Below are 15,406 nucleotides of genomic sequence, written 5' to 3'. Positions count from 1 at the left end.
ACTGAAATCACACCACAGCCCAAACTACTAAGCCTAAAAACTTGAAATTTCGCACAATTGTTTATTGTAGCCTCAAAACATCCACTACAAAAGGATTTTCAGAAATCTGCCCCCCCTGAGGGAGCTGGGCCCCCCAAAATTTTCACTTTTCAACCGTTCATTGCACAGCAAAGTCATGAGGAACTTTTTCGTTCAGGTACAAAAAAAATCAGATCTATGCAGAAAAATTCCAATCAGGAGCACAGGGGGGTGCAGGAGAGGGCACTTTTCAAAAATTTTGATGTAAAATTACACTACAGCTCAAACTAATTGGCCTACAGACTTGAACTTTGCACAAATATTCTTCAAACATGCTAGATGCGCACTAAGAACGGATTTTGCGATATTTTGCCTCTAAGGATTTCAAAAGATGAAAAAGAATCCTATTAAGTAAGCTTATGGTAAGGTAAACTCCATATGGAACTGAGATAGTTGAGACATGATATTCTAATATATGTTGTAATCATTGGAAAGCTTAAAACAATTTCATCAATTAGCTGATCGAATTGATTTTGCTTTGATTGAGAGCGCGAGCTTGCCACGTGTTTATTCCATTGTTGTATGCTTGGCCAGTTTGGTTTGCGCCTTCTATCAGCTGTATATGGAGTCTCATACACTCCGATTAGAACAGAGCACAAAGGTTTTCTTTGGTTAGAAGTTTGTTGATAATTCTTTTTTCAAATTAAAATTTCATTGCCATCAAAAACCACATTGAAAACTTTCTTAATAGACAACAAGATTACAGGAACAAAATGTCAAACATATACCTACATTTATTTGTAGCACGGCCAGAAAAAGACAAACTTGAGTACTAGCCGTGAGTTTATTAAATATAACTTAATATATATATATATATTTTGTTAATATTTTGTGAATAAAAATTACGAGTTGATGAGAGATGCGAGTAATTCCTTATATTTGATCCGAATGGTAATTCATAATACGGTACTCGGGGTCACTGCAATCAAAATTTTTTTTATTCTGTACGGTAGCTAATAAATTTCATATGTATTGATTGTCCATAATGTATCCAGTGTCCATAATGGAAGTAATTGAACTACTCAAAATTAATGGCTTAGTGGTCCCTCATAGATTTATAGTATTCCTGGTGATTGAGTCTGTCTTTTTCAGCATTCTCTATTAATAATTAAGCTTAATTTACAACTAGCTTACCCAGCGAACTTCGTACCGCCAATGTATCTCATGTTAGACTTGACTTTATTTGGTGAATCATGAAATTTATCTGACAATCAACATGTTCATTTACATCTAAATACGGACTTCCTATGTGCTTAGTCATGCAGCATTCATTATTCCGAAAACATATTCTTCTCAATCAATTGGTAGTAATATCTATCAGTAAAGTTTTCAATTAAAAAAAAAGGTTATATCAGTGTTTCAAAGAAAAATATTCAATGTTTTCATAGCTGTAGATTGTCGATATATGGTCCAGGAAATATGCGATGTACGATGAAGAATTCCATATTCTTTCCATTTTAGGATGAATGTAAGCTAAGCTAAATTCAAAAATTTTTAAATTACTCTTTCGTCTTTCATTCTCCAGTAATTAATGAATGCAATATGGATACTATACAATATATATATACTCTCTTTCATTGGGTGAATAATTTTTTCAACATATTCCAGTTTCTCAATGATAGGGGAGTGATAATTATTTGTATAGGTCTTCTAAGGAACCATTATCAACAGCTGGTACCAATCAACTACACTTCAACTCCAAACTACCGTTTTAATACCAGCACACAATAATTTATCACTGGGTGATGTGTTTATTACAGCTGGTAACTTTAGATGCTAAATCATATTATCACAATATGATCTTGAATCATGATCATCTTTTCGTTCTTCAGTAGCCGCTCGGCCGAAAATTTCGAAAACATATGTCTGTAAAATGGATTAATAAATAATTATTATTAGCCCCCTATTAAAATTTCTGTTCAGAAACCATCCCCAATATTCACACAACATACCATATTCCCAAAGTTGCATGCCGTTATGTCAAGTAGTTTTCAAGTCTACAGGGAACAAACAAACATACTGTACAAACAAACACACAAACAGACATTCATTTTTTCATAAATAGATTCCCATTCGGCTCAAACAAAAGCCTCTCTAAATGAAGGTAGAATGGAGGATTCAGTTCTGTTGTTTTAACATTTTTTCAAATCACTTTCAAAAAGTTCATGTAGTACCTACTATTGTGTTTGAGACACTTCTGGCGCTATCATAGTTTCACCACTATTCTGTTCCACAGTCCTATCTCTTGCAGTCGTTAACTATATCTATAATAATTATATGAAGTAAAGCTGGCTTATGCACGTACGGGATAGGAAAATTATGTTTGACACATCATCACGTCTGAACTACTGGACTAATTGACTTGAAATTTTGCTTATAGATTCTTAATTAACCAAGGATGGTTATTAACCTATTCTCAATTCTTCAAAATTCCTTTACATCAAGTTTTCATTTTGTCAAGTTTTAAAATAGATCCTCGTGAAGCATGGGTTCTTGCTAGTATATATATATATATCTCAGGGTCTAAGATTCGGCACCTGATGGAAATAGATAAATCAATTTATCCAGTGAACCAGAGCTACATTATATTATCACAGATTATTATATAAAATCAATGATTGGGTGAGCGTTAGTATCACAAACTTACAATTTAATATTCCTTTAATTTGTGTACCTTGGACCTGTAAATTGACTTATTCTTATTTAATAAAATATTTCTCATACCTTCTTAAGACTTGCACAAGTTTTTTATATTAATTTCTTAATATTTATAACCTTTCCGATGAGCTAGCTTTTATTTTTATTTCACTCAAAGCACTGAGGGCGCCCTAACTTTATATTTCGACTATTTATCACTCACATGCTGAATTTTTATAAGCTGTTGGCGGCGATCTGAATTTCCTGGTAGTCCTGGATTGTTGGTGGCCGAAGTCATCTTCTCCAAGGGATTAAATAAATATTTAAATGTCTTTCGCTTCAATGCAGCATCACTAAGTCTTATAGAAAATTAATAAATGGATTTAAACTTTAAGTCTTTACAAGGTACAATATAATGAAGAGTCTTGTGCTCTACAAATTTTGGTGAAATTCCATGGTAGTGTCTGGCAGGCAAGTGGGTGAGTTCTACTTTTCTTTCCACAATTTTCATTTCCGACTTGCAAATTTACATAAATTTAAATAATTTGCTACTACACTATTTATAGTTTCAAATAGTCCATGCCAATCTACTAAATTATTACTCGTATCCTAGGTCTAATATTTTATACTTTCTCGGTCATATCCAATACATAAACTGAATAGTAAAAATTTACAAAATCTTATCATCTATAGAAATATTTATAAATACATTTGAATTGGCTCACTATTGCCGCCCATTGATTACTACAATTTGATTGGTTCATGCAAATCCACTACAGTATACATGCACCTATGAACCTCCTACTTCCTTAATACTCTAATTTATTTTTATTTGGTGGTTTAAGTACATTTATTACATACAGTATATTTTTATAACGTTTATAAGTTGTTTCTCACTTTATAACAATTAGCCATGTGCTTTTTTAATTCCTCTAGTTGCATACCATTTAGTTACTATAAATTTCTGCCAAGGTGTCTGGCTAGATTTTACGTTATGCGACTTGATCAATCATTATGTCGCCGATCAATAGATATTTTAAGCCTAACCTTAAATTTTCCAATACTTTATATAATATAATATAAGTAGCAAATAATTTTCTATTTCTATTCGGCTGTTCTAATTTTAGCCATGATACCTGATATTATCTAATCTTCTAAAATGTTATCGCATTTGGCGATACTAGACTATTATTCCACTTCAGACCTATAAAATTCTTTCAAATAGGGATTTTGTTTACCCATCCGATTTTAATACATTACAATACATACATATATATATATATACATATATATTCTGAGTAGATTTTTGCCCACACCTTCTTCTACCAGAATTCCCAGTGTCGCTCTGGGCCGGCTAGACTCAGTCGGCGACTGGGGTGGGCCGCAGCAGGGGACGGGAGACTTAGTGGGGCGTCCATCGAGTCGGGGGTTGAAACAGGGTCTTGAGCACCTTGGAGAATTGCTTCCCTCTTTTAGGTTAGAGGGGCCGTGCTTTCGCACTGCCTAACAGGGTTGGGCATAGAGTGAGAGGAACAGGAACGATCTGGTGTCGGCCGTGAGGGGGGTCTCTGTTATGGGAGTAACGTTCCCGATTGTCACTAGATATCCACCTGCTATTGAGCTCCGAATTAGCAGGGTTTGAGAGTCTTGGCACTGATTGCTGAAGTCGGTCACCGGGTCCCTAATCTCGGGCACCGGGTGTTTTCCTGGGGTCAGGATAGTGCCGCGGAGTCGTAGGAAAGGCTTTCCCTGGCCTTTCTTGAGGTCCTCCTGCTATTCGGAAGCGAATTGGCAAGTTACAGGAGCCCACGCACCGGGCTTCACCTCTGGTCTTCGGGTCCCAAAATCTCGGGCACCGGGTGTCCTCCTGGGGTCAGGAACGTGCCGCGGAGTCGAGGGAAAGGCCTCCCCTGGCCTTTCTCGAGGTCCTCCTGCTATTTTGAAGTAAATCGGCAAGCTACAGGAGCCCGCACGCCGGACTTCACCTCTGATCACCAAGTCCCAATTCTCGGTCACCGGGTGTCTTCCTGGGGTCAGGATCGTGCGCGGAGTTGAAGGAAAGGCCTCCCCTGGCCTTTCTGGAGGTCCTCTTGCTATTCGAAGACGAATCAGCAAGCTACAGGAACCCGCGCACCGGACTCCGCCTCTGGTCACCGGGTCCCGATTCCCGGGCACTGGGTGGCTTCCTGGGGCCAGGATCGTGCGCGGAGTCGGAGGAAAGGCTTTCTCTAGCCTTCCTCGAGGTCCTCCTGCTATTTTGAAGTAAATCGGCAAGCTACAGGAGCCCGCACGCCGGACTTCACCTCTGATCACCAAGTCCCAATTCTCGGTCACTGGGTGTCTTCCTGGGGTCAGGATCGTGCGCGGAGTTGAAGGAAAGGCCTCCCCTGGCCTTTCTCGAGGTCCTCCTGCTATTCGGAAGCGAATCGGCAAGCTACAGGAGCCCGCGCGCCTGGCTTCACCTCTGATCACCAAGTCCCAATTCTCGGTCACCGGGTGTCTCCCTGGGGTCAGGATTTTGCGCAGAGTCGAAGGAAAGGCTTTTCCTAGCCTTCCTCGAGGTCCTCCTGCTATTCAAGGTTCCCGCGATGATGTACCAGGGTACAGTCAGGTTTTTACCAAAACCTGACGTGTCGCTACTGGTTGAAACAGGCAGGTTGCCCAAACTCGTTGAAAAGGTCGAACAACACTCATCCAAGTAAGTGCTGAACCGCGGAGCTTCCAGTGTCTTCGATTAACCCCCGTTAACCTCAGACACAACTCCTAGTCGTCGAAGGATTCGGAGTACACTCAAAGCACGAGATGTACTATGTTGCTAGCTGCGCACTGCTTCCTTCACTCTCTCTATTGACCGCTCGCACTGGACACCCACACTAGACTGACTACCTACTAGCCTTTCACGAGCCTCTCTCAGTGGCTGAGAGGGAGGGGAGTAAGGATGCGCAGCACTGCTGAGCGGTAGCCCAGCGGCTGGGCTGCTCGTTGACCTCTGTGATTTCATCAGAGATAACCAAGCGTCTTAGAACAAGCCCTAAACTCAATTCCCCTCACTAGCTACGATATACATTGTCACAATATATATGTATATATTATATGAGCGCCTGTAGTATTAATTCATTCTAGAGCATCTAGAATATTAATTTTTCAATATATCAATTCATGAAAAATTTATTACAATTTTATAAAATTGTATCATGACTTGAATCTTGTTATTCTTCCAAAATTGAATGGAAACTAGAAACCTTATGTGATTAGATAAACTGATAAACAGTATTATCTTAGAGAATGTATCCTCAAAATTTGATTAACTTAATGGATAACAATTCAGAAATCAATCTCTCTTAAAATTAACCATGACTTGAATCTTGTTATTCTTCCAAAATTGAATGGAAACTAGAAACCTTATGTGATTAGATAAACTGATAAACAGTATTATCTTAGAGAATGTATCCTCAAAATTTGATTAACTTAATGGATAACAATTCAGAAATCAATCTCTCTTGAAATTTCAACTTTAGGTGCTCATATCTCAAGAAGTAAAAAGTTTTTTTTTTAATTTATTGCATTTAGGTAACTCAACAGAGTGGAAATAAAAATTTTTGAAAAATGTCACCAGTAAAAATTAACCCAAAGCGTGTTAAGCAAATCACAGGCAATCTTTGGATTGCAGCTCTCATTATTAATTTTAAGACAAAACAACCAGAAAGATAGTGATGATGAAATGGTGAATGACAATTTTTGGAATGCTAATGAATGCATTTTAATGATATATTATTGAAAGAGATTTGAAATAATATGCTGTCAACTAGGGTGAGGACTCTAACTGCAAGTATAATAAATAGTATTAATAAGCAAGAAGAGAATCTAGAAGGTAATTTGATGAACAGAAATACGAGTACTATTCGGTCTAATAGGAATTGGCAAATTATTCTATTCGCAAATTGCTGAAGTATCAAGTATTAGAATAAGAAGGAGTCTTCATACTATATATATATAGGGTAGTTGAATAGCTGATAACATAAGTTTCTTCTCCACTGTAACCTTCTTCCAATTTAGATGAGGTCGGCATTTTTTATATTCGATAAAATACGTTCAATAATCGCGTAGCCTAATCATTCGCATTCGAATAACTGCAATGACATATTTATTTTCGAATGTTCTCCATACTCTTCTCATGGAAGTGAGTAACAGTTTCAATATTATCATGTCTATGGAGTCATAAATGAATCTTATCAGATCCTGATTTTAATAATGCTACATATATGAGTAGTTAGTTACTACGATTACCTACCTATTTGCTAAAAACTTTTTAGCGACGTTGATGTTGCCATACTGGACGGCTCGATGGAGATTGATGACTGACGTGTGATCATCTGCAAAACTAAATGCCTTAGGAAATGGTCTTTTGGTAAGGCTCCAGCCTTATTTATACAAAGGGGTCCAAAAAATCTACTATACACACTTTGAATATCTTGGTAATGCACTGGCAGGCCATTCCATATCAATGTTCGTAGCTTTACTCTTTTGAAAGACTTATCTCCTAATGTTAATCATCAACCTGGTAATTTCAAAGAGGCAGATGCTACATAACACGCATCGCCAATGCTGCAGTTTTCAACATAGCCGTCTCTCCCTATCATGGGCAGCGCATATGCTGAGCTTAAAATTGACACTCACCCATGGCTCAAACTGTGATCAAATACAAGAGAAATGAAATAGTATATTTCGCACCTAGGGTCGAAAATGTACGTTTTCCGGCTCGAGATCGTGGTTTTCAAGTTCGAGACGAAGTCGAGAACTTGAAGCATTCGAGAGCCGGAAAAACATTTTTGCCCGTGTTGCAAATGCTATTTTTCGCCACACCAAAAAAAAAATATATAATAATAATGTTAAGTTGGCAATTTTGAAAGCAAAATTTTAAGGCTACCGGTATGCTACTATAAATCATACAATGTTAATGAGGTTATGATAGTATCATTGTATTCTATTGTTCGGTATCAAAACTACAAAATAATTCATATCAAGTTATAGAAATTATCATTTATTGATAGTTTAAATACCTATTTAATTATACTAGATACATAAATACATATTAAATTATAAAAATAAGCATTATTGACAGTTAATTCTTTGTTTTTCACGTAAAATAATTATACAATCATTATACTTTTTATACAACAAATCTCTATTATTTTATTCTTTATTATTTAAATAGAAGTTGAATGTGCAGTTATGATTGTTTGAGAACATGAATCCTCTAGCAGATTCTACTACTTTTTTCTGAGAGGTCAAATGTACATTCAAATTGTTTGTATTTACAGTCTATTCTGATTGGTTGTCATGACATTTAATCTCAAATATTTAACAGACTTTTGTGCAATCTGGCCTTATAATACAGTATTATAAATAATACTTCCAAAATAAATAATAATTCATTCATTTATCCATGAGATATTGCACTGGGAGCAAAGTGCTTTATCTCATGGATAAATGGATGAATAGAATTTTCATTACTATTTTGAAATAATGTGATGAAAAAAATTAATATAATTGCATGTTTCACAGTTTTGTCTCAAATTACTCAAAATATATCTAAAAAATTGATTGAAATTTAAAAAAAAGTAAGTATGGTAACTAATATAAAAAATAGCTAATAAAAGTCAAAATTCATCAACAAAAAAAAATGTCATTGACCGAGATTCGAACCTTGATCATGTTAATCACTGAGTTATGAGTACTGATGTATCACGCCTTTACACTCTCGGCCATTGCATATTGTTGAATGTAAGGGCCTGACTCATAAGACTTAGCAGACATGTAATACTGTACTGTAAACTAGACTTCTAAAGTCTACTTCACTCCTAAAAAGCGTACAACAGACTTTGGCTCATGACTTATATTATTAAAATTAATATATTATCTGTCTTACAATAAAATTTTCACTCTGAGTTAAGTCAGGTAACGTATCTAGGCTACTACTATAATATAGTGTATAGCGGCAAATTTGAAGCCGGTTTGCCGGCATTTTCACTACAAAATATTGCTCTGAAAATAGTTGAATCATAGAGAAAACATTCAAAGATTCAATCTTGAGTGGGCCTAATGTTTTCTCTATATGGTTTAATATTGGAGAAAAATAACAGTTATATAACTGTTTTAATAATGAATTTCGGAAAAATTACTAGGAATTTTCAGTCAAGGATGAGTTTCACCAGTAGGCTTACCTTAAACTTCAGAACTCTGCTGTATTTTCTTATTATTATTGTTGATTGTATTGCATTAAGAAGTGGAATTCGATAATAAAAAGAAACAATAATTGTTAATAATTATTATTACTTTCAAATATTGATACAATTATTGTACTTTGATTTCAAATTTGATTCTTCACTTTTAAATACTAGCGATACGTACCTTTCTGACAATGGACAATGCAGCCAACATTATATTGTTGAGGCTATTTATAAATATTAAATTATGAAACAGTAATTTATAAAATATATTATAGACATAATACCGCGATTCACGATACATTATTACAGTTATTATTAAAGATTATTAGAGTCGTTATGAGATTATCTCTATATGATTTGTGAGATCGGACACGATCAGCTGTTATTCAAAGTCATTTTACAGCCCTAGGGCCGTAAAGTTTTACCGGCCTGGTCGGAAAACAATCACTTTCGGCCTCCATATGACGCACGTAAACCAGCTCATTACATCCAAGTGTGGCGAAAAATATATTTTGCTGTGAACTGTTCATAGCTTGAACCTTGATTTGTTCTCATTGTTAATTGGTGTATACATTCTTCTGGAACCCTTTGTATAGTTCATTCAGAATAACAAACACAATCTTTCTTGAGAGATCTCAGAATCAGATGCTGATGCAATGCTACATTTCTCTTTGGTTTGGAAATTTATTCAAGTCCTAACAATGCACAAGTTGTAAGAAAACAATTACTGTAATAATTTAAGATAGTTTGTTGTGAGCAAATAGAAAATTAATGTGCCCCATTCAATGAAATTATGGTTCAGATCTAATTTAGATCATCCTAATACACTCTTAAACAGAATGTAAAACCTAGTCTATTATTTTGCAATAGATGGTGGAATCTACAATAATATTACTAATAAAGTGACCTTTACCTTTCGTTATAGCTGGTATAACTTCACTCCATGAATATTCATTTTGTTTGAACTTTGACACTCCTACCCTGAAGTAATAACATTCTTCAGGCCCCAGATTGTCTACTTTCGCTTGAGTTTTGAAACCCCTGGAATGCCAAAATCTTTTAGTCCGTGGATCGAGTGTTCTAATGGATAATTTCATGCATTAATTGATTGTGAAATGTATTGGAACTGAAGTAAAACTAGAGAAAACTAGATTTATATTTTGTATTTTTTCATCTTGTTGAGGATGATGCCTACAAGCTCTCAATTGAGAGACTTATATAAAAAATTCAAGGCGAATGAATTTGAATTTATTCATTTGAAGCTGAGATTATCCTGTTATACAGGGTGATTCATAATTATGGTAAAGTTATTTAATACGTGATAGTAGTGGTAAAAATAAGGAAAAAAGTTCTTATAAACATATATCCATAAACGCTTCATTAGCGAGCTATACAGGGTGAAAGATTTCGCCCGGAATTCAGTCCCTCTGGTGAAATACACCGATGCTGAATTGTTTGGGGACTAGTTTTTGTAAAATTTATGCTGGATTCATATGGAAAAATATCTGAAAAACTGAATAAAACTAGTCTGGAAGCTGTAGTGTGAGTAGTTTTTGAGAAAAAAGTTGAAATATGCAAAAAATTCAAGTAGAAAAACACAGACTTCTACGTTTGATGCCCAATAACTTTCTTTAATGACCAGTAAACAAATAATTTTTCGCAATAAAAATTGTAGAAAATTTAATTCTGAAAAAAATGATGTAAGTTGTGTAAACTAAATTTGAATAAAAGTTGGATAAAATGTATTCTTATGTAGTACATTACACCACAAAAATTTGCTGTTTTATGAGGAGAGAACTAATAGCTCATAAGTTGTAGCTGATTGCAAATAAAATATTCGGTTTTTTATAAAAAGTTTTTTTTATATGAAAGTAGCATATCTAAATGACATTAAACTTATACCAAAAGACTAGTAGATTATGCCATTAAGCCTGGGAGGAAGCTCGAACAGAAGTAGATGATCTTCTATGATTCCTGCCCAAATGTTTACTGAAAACTGATGTGGAAGATTGGGATTGATGGCATGAGGATTCTCAGCTGCCCAAATATGTTAGTTGTGGACGTTAACGATAGCTGTTCTTGTAAAGTGTGCCTCGTCGGTAAATGAAACAGTTGTTAAAAAGTTTGGGTAAACAAGTTTTACGAAAAACCATCGGCAAATACCAGCACGGGGAATACAGTCTCGTGACAATAGAGTATGAACTTTCTGGAGGTGGTATGGATGTAATTGTTGCTCTTTTGGTATCCTCCAAATAATAGATTGATTGACATTCAACTGCACTGACAATTCTCTTGTGTTCTTCTCGGGATGTTCATAAATTTCATTACGAACTTGTTCTTCTAACTCAACAGTTTTAGTAGATCGGGGTCTGCCTGCATAAATGTGCTCTTCATGATTGATGAGTATATAAAAAGGCCGGTCCTGGCACAAGTGTGCCAGAACCGGCCTTTACCGCAAGGTCATCCAGGTCAACCACCCCCAACCTCAAGGTCATCCAGGTCAACCACCCCCAACCTCAAGGTCATCTAGGTCAACCACTCTAACCTCAAGGTCACCAAAAAAAAAAAAAAAAAAAAAAAAAAATAATAATAAAAAATGGAAAAAAAATAGAAAAAAAATGAAAAAAAAAATCAAAAGAAGAGAAAAATAAATGAAAAAAAATTAAAAAAATAAATGAAAAATAAAAAAATTAAAAAAAAAAAATTCAAGTCTTTAAACATAATCCTCTATGGTGTAGTGGTTAGCAAGTCAGCTTTCTGAGTTGGAGGTTCTATGCTCGAATCCAAGGCGGTAAAGGTAAGTATTAAAGGTCAGTATCAACAGAACCAGAGGGATATTTTTTGCATGTAGTGGGTAGACTGGCCCACCACTGCCACTCATCCCGCTGCCGTCGTCTGGCCGCCACCGGTCGCCCACCACCACCGGTTGCCCCACCGGTCGCCCGGCCGCTGCCAGTCGCCCCACCATCGCCCCACCGGTCGCCCCACCAGTCGCCACCACTGGTCGCCCAGCCGCCGCCGCTCGCCGGCGCCGCCGGTCGCCCCACCACCAGTCGCCCGGCCGCCACCGGTCGGCCACCGCCGGTCGTCCGGCCGCCACCGGTCGCCCGGCCACCGGTCGCCACGCCGGTCGCCTCACCGGTCATCTGACCGCCACCAACAGTCGACCTGCTGCGGCTGGCAATTGTCCCGCCGGCTGAGCATGAGCATTCTCAATGACCCTAGCTCCTCCTGCCACATGGACCATGCTCACCAGTATTCAGCATGTCTGTGGCAGGACGGTAGGGTCATCCACTCAGTGGTCAGTCAGTCACTGTCAGTCACTGATCAGTCTGATCAGTAACTGATCAGTCACTGTTTTTTTAAATTTTTTTTTAAATTTTTTTTTATTTAATTTTTTTTAATTAAAATTTTTTTTAAATTTTTTTTTTTTATTTTTTTAATTTTTTTTAATTTTTTTTATTTTTTCTAATTTTTTAATACAGGGTGATTCATAATTATGGTAAAGTTATTTAATACGTGATAGTAGTGGTAAAAATAAGGAAAAAAGTTCTTATAAACATATATCCATAAACGCTTCATTAGCGAGCTATACAGGGTGAAAGATTTCGCCCGGAATTCAGTCCCTCTGGTGAAATACACCGATGCTGAATTGTTTGGGGACTAGTTTTTGTAAAATTTATGCTGGATTCATATGGAAAAATATCTGAAAAACTGAATAAAACTAGTCTGGAAGCTGTAGTGTGAGTAGTTTTTGAGAAAAAAGTTGAAATATGCAAAAAATTCAAGTAGAAAAACACAGACTTCTACGTTTGATGCCCAATAACTTTCTTTAATGACCAGTAAACAAATAATTTTTCGCAATAAAAATTGTAGAAAATTTAATTCTGAAAAAAATGATGTAAGTTGTGTAAACTAAATTTAAATAAAAGTTGGATAAAATGTATTCTTATGTAGTACATTACACCACAAAAATTTGCTGTTTTATGAGGAGAGAACTAATAGCTCATAAGTTGTAGCTGATTGCAAATAAAATATTCGGTTTTTTATAAAAAGTTTTTTTATATGAAAGTAGCATATCTAAATGACATTAAACTTATACCAAAAGACTAGTAGATTATGCCATTAAGCCTGGGAGGAAGCTCGAACAGAAGTAGATGATCTCCTATGATTCCTGCCCAAATGTTTACTGAAAACTGATGTGGAAGATTGGGATTGATGGCATGAGGATTCTCAGCTGCCCAAATATGTTAGTTGTGGACGTTAACGATAGCTGTTCTTGTAAAGTGTGCCTCGTCGGTAAATGAAACAGTTGTTAAAAAGTTTGGGTAAACAAGTTTTACGAAAAACCATCGGCAAATACCAGCACGGGGAATACAGTCTCGTGACAATAGAGTATGAACTTTCTGGAGGTGGTATGGATGTAATTGTTGCTCTTTTAGTATCCTCCAAATAATAGATTGATTGACATTCAACTGCACTGACAATTCTCTTGTGTTCTTCTCGGGATGTTCATAAATTTCATTAAGAACTTGTTCTTCTAACTCAACAGTTTTAGTAGATCGGGGTCTGCCTGCATAAATGTGCTCTTCATGAATTGATGAGTAGTATAAAAGGCCGGTCCTGGCACAAGTGTGCCAGAACCGGCCTTTACCGCAAGGTCATCCAGGTCAACCACCCCCAACCTCAAGGTCATCCAGGTCAACCACCCCCAACCTCAAGGTCATCTAGGTCAACCACTCTAACCTCAAGGTCACCAAAAAAAAAAAAAAAAAAAAAAAAAAATAATAATAAAAAATGGAAAAAAAATAGAAAAAAAATGAAAAAAAAAATCAAAAGAAGAGAAAAAAAATGAAAAAAAAAATCAAAAGAAGAGAAAAATAAATGAAAAAAAATTAAAAAAAAAAAATTCAAGTCTTTAAACATAATCCTCTATGGTGTAGTGGTTAGCAAGTCAGCTTTCTGAGTTGGAGGTTCTATGCTCGAATCCAAGGCGGTAAAGGTAAGTATTAAAGGTCAGTATCAACAGAACCAGAGGGTATATTTTTTGCATGTAGTGGGTAGACTGGCCCACCACTGCCACTCATCCCGCTGCCGGTCGTCTGGCCGCCACCGGTCGCCCACCACCACCGGTTGCCCCACCGGTCGCCCCACCACCAGTCGCCCGGCCGCCACCGGTCGCCCCACCACCAGTCGCCCGGCCGCCACCGGTCGCCCCACCAGTCGCCACCACTGGTCGCCCAGCCGCCGCCGCTCGCCGGCCGCCGCCGGTCGCCCCACCACCAGTCGCCCGGCCGCCACCGGTCGGCCACCGCCGGTCGTCCGGCCGCCACCGGTCGCCCGGCCACCGGTCGCCACGCCGGTCGCCTCACCGGTCATCTGACCGCCACCAACAGTCGACCTGCTGCGGCTGGCAATTGTCCCGCCGGCTGAGCATGAGCATTCTCAATGACCCTAGCTCCTCCTGCCACATGGACCATGCTCACCAGTATTCAGCATGTCTGTGGCAGGACGGTAGGGTCATCCACTCAGTGGTCAGTCAGTCACTGTCAGTCACTGATCAGTCTGATCAGTAACTGATCAGTCACTGTTTTTTTAAATTTTTTTTTAAATTTTTTTTTATTTAATTTTTTTTTTAATTTAATTTTTTTTTTAATTTAATTTTTTTTATTTTTTTAATTTTTTTTTAATTTTTTTTATTTTTTCTAATTTTTTTTTTAATTTTTTTTATTTAATTTTTTTTATTTTTTTAATTTTTTTTTCTATTTTTTTTAAATTTTTTTTTTTTCAATTTTTTTTATTAATTTTTTTTTCAATTGAAATTTTTTTTTAATTTAATTTATTTTTTTTTTTCTTTTTTTTTAATTTTTTTTTTTAATTTTTTTTATTTTTTCTAATTTTTTTTTTAATTTTTTTTATTCATTTATTTTTTTTTTTCTTTTTTTTTACTTTTTTTTAATTTTTTTTTTTAAATTTTTTCTTTTAATTTTTTTTTTTAATTTTTTTTTTAATTTTTTTTTTTAATTTAATTTTTTTTTAAATTTTTTTTTTCAATTTTTTTCTTTTAATTTTTAAAAAAAAAAATTTTTTTTTTAATTTAATTTTTTTTTTAATTTAATTTTTTTTTTAATTTTTTATTTTTTTTGGGAGACCTTGGTTAGGTTGGTTGACCTGGATGACCTTGAGGCTAGGGTGGTTGACCTGGATGACCTTGAGGTTAGGGTGGTTGACCTGGATGACCTTGAGGTTAGGGTGGTTGACCTGGATGACCTTGAGGTGGGTGTGGTTGACCTGGATGACCTTGAGGTAGGTGTGGTTGACCTAGATGACCTTGAGGTGGGTGTGGTTGACCTGGATGACCTTGAGGTGGGTGTGGTTGACCTGGATGACCTTGAGGTGGGTGTGGTTGACCTGGATGACCTTGAGGTAGGTGTGGTTGACCTAGATGACCTTGAGGTGGG

The 15,406-nt window shown here is 36.4% G+C and overlaps 1 protein-coding gene across 1 annotated transcript in view; it reads right to left on the bottom strand.

The window, feature by feature from the left end:
* LOC111060757 (fibronectin type 3 and ankyrin repeat domains protein 1) overlaps positions 1-15,406 on the bottom strand; it is a 32,486-nt gene that overhangs the window by 14,750 nt on the left and 2,330 nt on the right. Inside the window, exons 3-4 of the mRNA XM_039434614.1 lie at positions 9,859-9,986; positions 7,007-7,088 (exon numbers count right to left, since the gene is read on the bottom strand). Coding sequence (XP_039290548.1) covers positions 7,007-7,088; positions 9,859-9,986 — 210 coding nt within the window. The remainder of the gene's footprint in view (positions 1-7,006; positions 7,089-9,858; positions 9,987-15,406) is intronic.

The sequence above is a fragment of the Nilaparvata lugens genome, chromosome 1 (assembly GCF_014356525.2).
Source record: "Nilaparvata lugens isolate BPH chromosome 1, ASM1435652v1, whole genome shotgun sequence".
In the NCBI taxonomy this organism is placed as follows: Eukaryota; Metazoa; Arthropoda; class Insecta; order Hemiptera; family Delphacidae; genus Nilaparvata; species Nilaparvata lugens.
This window is presented reverse-complemented; position numbering and strand designations above follow the sequence as displayed.